The 8,742-nt window shown below is 37.7% G+C and overlaps 2 protein-coding genes across 2 annotated transcripts; both read left to right on the top strand.

Moving 5' to 3' along the window:
* Positions 1–375: 375 nt before the first annotated feature.
* On the top strand, positions 376–7,011 carry LOC141350355 (trace amine-associated receptor 4-like). The gene is made up of 4 exons (XM_073855430.1): positions 376–507; position 707; positions 3,332–3,903; positions 6,685–7,011. The coding sequence occupies exons 1-4, from the start codon at positions 376–378 to the stop codon at positions 7,009–7,011; spliced, it is 1,032 nt and encodes a 343-aa protein (XP_073711531.1).
* Positions 4,848–6,649, top strand: LOC129434148 (zinc finger protein 862-like). Its single transcript, XM_055193022.2, has 2 exons — positions 4,848–6,031; positions 6,309–6,649. Exon 1 carries the CDS (start codon positions 4,872–4,874, stop codon positions 6,027–6,029), a length of 1,158 nt encoding a protein of 385 aa, XP_055048997.2. The 5' UTR covers positions 4,848–4,871; the 3' UTR covers positions 6,030–6,031; positions 6,309–6,649.
* Positions 7,012–8,742: the final 1,731 nt, after the last annotated feature.

Genomic DNA, 8,742 nt, shown 5'->3' with positions numbered 1-8,742 from the left:
CTAAACCACACCTTTTCAGCGCTAATGATCCACTGTGCATATTTGGTAAATCCTGACAGTCATTATTTAATGGCAAAATTATGGTTTCTCTGATGCAAGCTGTTAGTAAACGAGTCACAATGTTTGTGTATCAGTTAGTTACGTATACAGCTGGGGAGGGGTTGAGACCTGACCTGATCTGTATATGAACACATCTGAGCTATATCAAGTTTATTTAGGAAGTTAGATTGAATGGGCATGTACTGTATTTTTATTTATGTTTCGTTAGATATTTGCCTTAACCATGTTGTAATTTTTATAATTTTATGTTTGTTTAAAGTTTGGTTATTAATTGTTTTTCTGCTTACAATTACAAAGAAAGTCCTCTAAGATGCGATGTCTTTCAATGAGACTGAGAATATTCTCCTGTGTTATCCTTCACATCCAAACTCTTGTCCTAGAGCTCAACGTCTCACTGTTGTTAAAGTGGCAATGTACGCTGTAATATTACTCATGATCCTCATGACAGTTTTTGGGAATCTGCTGATCAGGGATCAGGGCAGGGCATACGCGTTATGACGAAAATTAAAATATTTTTATTTAAAACACTCAAATAAAACTTAATTTTGAAGAAACTATGACAGAAAATAAACACATACTAGATTATAAATAAATTACATGTTTTTACCTCTAACGGGAATAGCTGCGTGATGAAGTGAAACTAAAGGGTTAATAAACACAAACTGAAGCAGATGTTGTAGAACATCTGGCGAACGATGATTGTAAAAAAATTGTAAAAACGGATTATTTCCCACTATTAATTACATAATCTTAAAGAAATATATCTACTGTAGTAAATAATGCACATAAATAACGTGAGCAGAGCACTCAACAGGCACATGAAACCTAGCTAGCAGGTTGCTCAAACAACAAAATTACCATCTAACTTACTTTAAATTTGCAAGAACTATAGACTAATACAATAACATGCTTAAATAAACCCAAAACATAAATGCACTTAAAGTTCTCACGAACACACGTTTTATCAACTGGCTATCCTCCAGACAGTGACGGACCACGTCTTTCTCTCATTTCGGCCATGTGGAGCGCGTGCACGCTCGCGGTGTGAAGAGCGCCCGCATTATTCTCAGAGATTCACTTGATGGCCTTTTTTGCAGAAAATGTGATTTTTTTTAACAACCTAGTTAAAGCGGTAGGGTTTTCCAGCTTAGGCCCAAACTAAAAAGTGCTGCGGGAAACCCTGATTTCTGAATGCGTGTTATTTGAAAATAGCCGTTAATTGTAAAAAAAGTGTACTTGCCGTCTTCCGCATTAAACGGCTTAACTTGACAGTGAAAAACTGTACTGTGAAAAAATTCCCAAATCAAGCTAGACAAAACGATGGTAGTTTCAGTTTTGTAGGTGTTCAGCTTTGGGAGTTATACTTGGTTTAACGTAAAAAGGGAATAAATACAATGTGAATATTTGGCATTGGGACCATTGACTGCTCATCTGAGGGGTGCAAATTGAAAACAAGTGTTCAGAGTTCGGAGCCATCTACAGGTTTTAGTATTTCCTGCATCAGACACCTAACCCCCCTTCTGCAGAATTTCGGAAGTGCTCGCGGGATACTTCTCTCTAACCTCATTCACACAGACCTCTGGTCCCAGAAAATACCCGTAAAATTGCCAGACAAGCATCTGTGTGAACAAAAACTCGTTCCGTTAATCTTCTGGAATCGTTGCCAGAAAGAGGACCTAGTAAGATACGTGGGTAACCCTCTGTGTGAACAAGAAGCCGCAAGAATGCCGTAATGGGCGTGTCGAAGTGAGGACGCATGCGTCATCATCACAACACAAGTTATGGTTCAGCTCCTTACAACGAGATAACATGCATATAAACATTCATCACGAGAAATGTTGCAAACTAGATTGACGCAGTAATCAGGAAATGATAAATGAGACGCATAAACAATGATGCACATGCCGTAGTTAGGACGCGCGTATCATGGCAACATGAAGTTGGTTCAACTCTTTAAAATGAGGGATTTACAACATTCACAACGAGAAATGTCAGCAAACTGGACTAAAGCAGATATCAGGTAAGTTAGCTCATTACTTACTGGGTTGAAACGGAGATCATTCAGCAGCATAAAAGAATATCGCGTCACATGCTCATTTGAGCTATAATAAATGAAAATACCGGCGCGTCATCCCAACAAGTCATTCAGCTCCTCAAAATGCGGGTTTTAAATGCATATAAACAATCACAATGGGAAATGTCTGAAAACTGTATTAAAGCAGAGCTCAGGGAGCTCGTCAAATATCCACTCAGAAGCTGAGATCATTCACCAGCATTAGAACGGTGCGTCACGCGTTCCTTTATAATCTTATCATAAACAAAAATGCACGCGAGTGGTTCTTGGAGGGAGAAATAATATATAATATGCAATCTTCAGACGCTGCGTTGAAGAGAGGGCGGGACTTTAAATAGGTCACGTGTCTTTCCGGGACCGTCACATGCCGGATAAACTTGGCAGTGTGAATGAAAAAAAATCTAACTATTCCGGAAAAATCCAGGATGCATATCCCGTGTATTTTACGGAATTTGTGTGTGAAAAGGGCTTCTGAGACACGCATTTTTAAAGGCCACATCTGTATGTTTTACAATCTTTGTAACATCATCATTAATATATGAACCTACATTATTAACATTAATCCTACGAATATGTAGCAAGGGAAGCAAGAAAAATGTAAGACTTCAACAAAGACATTTTTGAAGGATAGAAATTATTGTCTGTTATCGTTATTGTCAACATCACAAATATTATCTTGCTTTTTGCCCACACACCCCTATTCCCTACACATTTCTTCTTGTATTTCCTAATATGTAAATAGCCACCATATTATTTATAACCCCTTCATTATTCAGCCATTGACCTTTAATTCAGAACACATAATTAAGTTTTTTATTGTAATCTCATGAGTCACAATGTTTGTGTATCAGTTAGTTACGTATACAGCTGGGGAGCTTGAGACCTGATCTGTATATATGAACACATCCAAGCTATATCGCGTTCATTTAGGAAGTTAGATTGAATAAGCATGTACTGTATTTATGTTTCTTTATATATTTGCCTGAACCATGTTGTAATTTCTAAAATTATTTTGTTTACACTTTGGGTTATAATTGTCTACCTGTTAACTAAGTCCTCTCAGACGCAATGTCTTCTAATGAGACATTATTTTCCTGTGTTATCCTTTACATCCAAACTCTTGTCCTAGAGCTTATCGTCTCACTGTAGTTAAAGGGCCAATGTACGCTTTCATTTCACTCATAATCCTCATGACAGTTTTTGGGAATCTGCTGATCATCATCTCCATCTCTCACTTCAAACAGCTTCAGTCTCCAACTCATCTGCTCGTTCAGTCATTGGCTGTGTGTGACTGTCTGCTGGGTTCACTGGTGATGCCCTACAATATGGTGCGATCTGTCGAGGGCTGCTGGTTTTTTGGAGATGTTGTTTGTAAAGTGAACTCTAGCTTGAACATGACATTCAGTATCTCTTCTTTAATACATCTTAGTTTAATATCTATTGATAGATACTGGGCCATCTGTGACCCTCTAAGATACAGAATGAGGGTCACAAACAAAACTGTGAGTGTATTAAACACCCTTACATGGATCTTTTCATTTGTGTACTGCTTTTCTTTTGTATTTTCAGGGGCGAATGCTGTTGGTATGGAAGCTTTAATATTACAGATGTCTTGTTTTGGTGGCTGTGTTCTGTTTTTTAACAAAGAATGGGGGCTAACTTGTGTAATCTTGGTATTTATTATACCAGGAACTATAATGAGCTCTCTGTATATCATCATATTTATTGTTGTGAAAAAACACGCAAAGGTTTTGTCAGAGAAAGTGTCTGTGACCAATGTTCCCTTTAAGCTGCGCGCATGCGCGGATGCGCAGTCTAATTGAAGGTCCCGCGCAGCACAAATTCAGACAGCGCACTGCGCACAGACGACGTGAATGCACTCAGCAATGGCGAAACGAAAAGATGAAACATCTCTGCAACAGCCTAAAAAAAAGGTTTGTTTGACTTTCAAACAAGAATGGCTAAATGAACTCGTTCAAACAGATACTAGCGATGGCCCTGACAAATCCGTTAAATTGTCTGAAATATTTAGTTACGGAGCTAATGGGATTGTGTGCAAAATTTGCTCCGAAGCTAAAATTAAAGGAGAGTTTTCCACCGGGAAAACGTGGGCAGACTGGAAACTTGACTACCTAAAACGCCACTTAACACACAAATGTCACATTGATGCTGTGAAAGCATTGTACAATAAAAAACATGGAACTGCGATTAACCAGCTTCTCGGAGAGTCGAGAGAATCTAGAGAAAAACGTATCGACCTCGCCAATAAGAGCAAGGCAAACCCTGAACAAATCAAAATACTGATCGATAACGTGCTGCTTGCCATTAAAATGAACGCGTCGATGCTATCTGTTCAAGAACTTCATAATCATCTGGCGAAATATGTAAGTCTCCCCGACAGCTGGAGAAGTAAAAACTACGCATTTGAATTTGTGGAGTCAATTAATGCAGTTGTACAAGCTGAGACTATGGAAGCTGTAAGAAATGCCAGTGTTCACACGTTGATAGTTGACGAAAGCACAGACATTACAGTACACAAAATGCTAGTTCTTTACATTAAGTTTAGAGAACAAAATCAATTCGCATACAAAACTGTATTTGCCGGAATCATTCAGCTGGCACGATGCAGCGCCCAGGATATAGCAGATGCAATAACACAGTTCTACACTGATCATCCGTTAAATGGTCTGAAATATTTAGTTACGGAGCCATGTTAACGTCTGATGGCGCTTCTGTCATGTTAGGCAAACATAATGGAGTCACTGCAATACTTAGACGGCAAATACCGCACCTTACAGAACAACACTGCGTTGCTCATCGAGAGGATTTGGGAATTGATGATGCGTGGAAAGGCATACAGTTGATGAAAGAAGTGGAAACACTTTTAAGAACAGTATATTCACTATTCAGTAGGTCTTCTGTAAAGAAAAGCAAATTCGACGAGTTGGCAAAAGTATTAGAAGTGGATTCACTGTCTTTCCGACCGCTGAATGAGGTTCGCTGGTTGTCACGTCACCAAGCTGTTAATGCTTTTTTGCGGAATTACAGTCTGTTAACGGAGTATTGTTCAAAAGAAGCAGACAACGACGACCCCATTGCGAAATACTGTCTCAAAAAACTGTCTGATCCCAAGTACAGAGTTGCAATTACTGTTCTCGGAGATGTGTTGGAAGAACTAGCTCAGCTCAGTGTCTCCCTGCAGCGCAGCAATCTTAACATCATTGATGCTCATTGCTTTGCCAGAGCTAAGATGGAAAAACTTAAATCTCAGTATCTCGGGCAGCATATTCATTGGAGCACCCGTGTGAACGAGCTGTTGGGGAAACATGACAGTGCTATAAATACAGCGGAGATTATTCTGTTTGTCCGCAAAGTTTGTGACCATCTTGACGCAAGATTTCCTGAAGGTGAGCTTAAAGAATGGTCTGCATTTAGCCTAGAAACACTGGATTCAGCAATTGATTTTGATCACGGCAGAACTGATTTAACCAGACTGACAGAGAAGTTCCACGCTTTTCTAAAACAAAGAGATGATGACGTCACCGAGAACATCTGTCAACAGTACAGGGACTTAAAGTTCACCGTCAAAGAAAAAAGAAAGACAGGAGCGCTGCAGACATTCGATGAAATGGTAACCTGGGCACTAAAAACTCTGGACTTTGGGGAGCTTGCACAGTTAATTGACATTTGCGGGACATTTCAAGCGTCTAGTGCAGACTGTGAACGCGGTTTCAGTCTCATGAATCGTATCAAGACAAATTCACGCAACCGACTTCAGACCACCCACTTGGATCAGCTAATGAGAATCCGGTCCACACAAGCAGATGGGTCTATCAATCTGGACAAGATCTATAACCACTGGAAAGGTATTAAGGACAGACGGGAGAAGTTTTAAAGGTAGGCCTACATGCTTTATAGGCTACATTATTAATAAATGCATAATAATGCATGCATTTATGTGTTTGACTGTAATATTTATACTTTTTGCTGAAATATTCATTTGTATATAATTTTATATATTATATTATATTATATTATATATATGTTTAAGTATTGTGGTTAATTATCTGACTAAAGCTTTACACTTTATTTATAAGGTTTTAACAAGGTCTGTAGTCACTGAAAGAAAATAGGCAGATAATATTTTATAATTGTGGTGCATCTTTGTTTTCAGGTTCTGTTTTGAGAGAAGTTCCATATCTCCACCTGCAAGGCCAGTCAAGAGAGCACTGATGAAGCACTGTTGCACTAAAAGTTGTTAAAACTGTTAAAACTAAAACATTAAAAAAATGTTGTGTTTGTATTCTATATCTTTTTTATCCAATCTGCCTTAATAAAATGTGTTTGGATAAAAAGATTGAACATTTATTATTACTATACTGTAAAATTGGTTGAACAGTTAATACAATTTACTAATTTTCTATCAAACTATAGCCCCTTAATGACAACATGCTCTTTTTGTGAAATATACGATTTTTGATAAAATTGCACAGTTTAAAGGTTTGCGCTCAGAATTTTTTTTATTTGCTCAGTACAGTAAAAAATTAGAGGGAACATTGTCTGTGACCACCACAGGTGTTAACAGTCAAAGCTCTGCACACAGAGAAAGAAAAGCAGCTAAAACTCTGGCTCTTGTTATGGGCATTTACTTTATCTGCTGGCTGCCCTTTTCTATTGCTTCTGCTGTTGACCCTTTCTTTAATTTTGTGACCCCAGCTTATGTTTTTGAGGCTTTACTTTGGCTTTCATATTTTAACTCAACTTGTAATCCTTTGATCTATGGATTTTTCTATCCTCGCTTTCAGAAGGCCTTTAAGACTCTCATATTCACTTATATCTGTGGATTCAATCATTCACATACTCTGACATTTGAATGAATACAGTTTCTGTAGATAAATAGTAACCAATGACTGAATAAATGTTCTGGTAGTGTTGATTTCAAAAATATTTAATTCCTTTCTCATTCTTTGTAATAAAGTTTATCATTCTATTAATGTAGTTTCACATTCTATAGTTTATGTATGATTAAATATTTTGTTTATTTGACGTTGTCGTAAACATTTTACAAGCCTGTTATGATCTCAATAGGAACATCATATACATATAAAATAATACACAGCAGAGGTCAAACAACACAAACTGTGCCAGACTAATCTGAGATTCCTGACCTCAGTAGTCTGTATGTTTAGTGATATGAGACAAAGATGTAAAAAATAATAAAAAATAATTCAGAGGAAATGAACAGGTTAACTGTTTAATCATACATTAATAAAGTCATGATTCAAATAATAAATGTTTCTGAATTATAAAGGCAACTTACTGGAATATTTTTTTTCAAAGTATTTTCTTTAAACATTCCTATTAATGACTGTTAAAGGGTAAACAAACTTAAATAAAACCAGATGAAAGTTAAGCTGTGATTATAGTCTATTCAGTGTACATATCAGGTCATAAAGCCTGGCTATGATCCTATGGCAAGGTGATTAAACCATAGTAAAGGCATTATAACACCACTTTACAAGGAACAAACAGTCTAATGTGCATTTCAGGTGTCAACTATAAGAGGCTAATGTTGTTAAAAGTAAAAATTATCATAAGACTCTTTGGTGCTGCTGTGTGTTTGTGTGATAACCACAGTCATTATATCATAACTAAGCATACCTAAGTGTGTTTGTTTGTGCGTGTGTGTGTGTATGTGGGTGACATTTTTATAACACAGCTTATACAGTGTGGTCAAGTACAAAATGTTAATTTATAACTAGATAGGTACATTTTCTGAAGAAAATGTGAAGTGGTGCATGCCGTGGCAAATTTTGAAGACAAAATGTTACAATAATGTGAAAATGAGTCAAAAGAGCCCACCTCAATGTCTCTACAATGTTCTGATGCAGAGATATAAGGCTTTGTTTAATCTGTTGCTAGGGTACTATATTTGGTTGCTAGGGAGAAAATTAGCAGCCACAAGTAAAACAATCCAACCCCTGTGTCTCTACTATGTTCTGATGCAGAGATATTAGGCTTTGTTTTTCCGTTGCCAGGGAAATGTATTTGGTTGCTAGTCAAAAAAAGGCATCCACCAGTGATTATTCCCCAAGTCACAAGTAAAACGATCCAACCCCTGTGTTTCAACGATGTTCTGAGAGATATAAGGCTTTGTTTATTCCGTTGCTAGGGTACGATATTTGGTTGCTAGGGAGATAACTGGCATCCACAAGTGATTACACTGCAAGGGAAACAAGTTGACAAACATTGCAAACTCCACTTCTTCACCTCACCGGCTACCCATGAGGGATCCGGGTTTTGTTGTATAAGCCATGGATGCCCAAGGATTATGTCCGAGGTGGAGTGCTCCAGAAGCTGATGTTTTCCTAATGCAGCGCTCCCTCTGTCAGAGTCATGGGTGTATGTTGGCTCTGTTTAATGGTTTGCCAGTGATGGAGTGAACTTGGAGGGTCTTTTTAACACTGGTTTTGGAAATCTGGAGATCGTTGCACACCTTTGAGGAGATGAAATTACTGACTGAACTGTAATCGAGGAGAGCGGAAACTGAAACCAAGTGATGTGGAACAGAAATTTAAACTTGAGTTTGTAATGGTGAGTAAAAAGAG

Source organism: Misgurnus anguillicaudatus, chromosome 18 (assembly GCF_027580225.2).
Source record: "Misgurnus anguillicaudatus chromosome 18, ASM2758022v2, whole genome shotgun sequence".
In the NCBI taxonomy this organism is placed as follows: Eukaryota; Metazoa; Chordata; class Actinopteri; order Cypriniformes; family Cobitidae; genus Misgurnus; species Misgurnus anguillicaudatus.
Note: the sequence above shows the minus strand (reverse complement) of the source record. Positions and strands in the feature narration are given on the sequence as shown.

Bases quoted from the DNA above. Each gene is read 5' to 3' on its own strand.
- LOC141350355 (XM_073855430.1), top strand. From the start codon at position 376: ATGTCTTTCAATGAGACTGAGAATATTCTCCTGTGTTATCCTTCACAT. The intron at 3,904-6,684 runs GTGACCAATGTT...AAAAAATTAGAG, and splicing joins TTTTGTCAGAGAAAGTGTCT to GGAACATTGTCTGTGACCAC.
- LOC129434148 (XM_055193022.2), top strand. From the start codon at position 4,872: ATGTTAGGCAAACATAATGGAGTCACTGCAATACTTAGACGGCAAATA.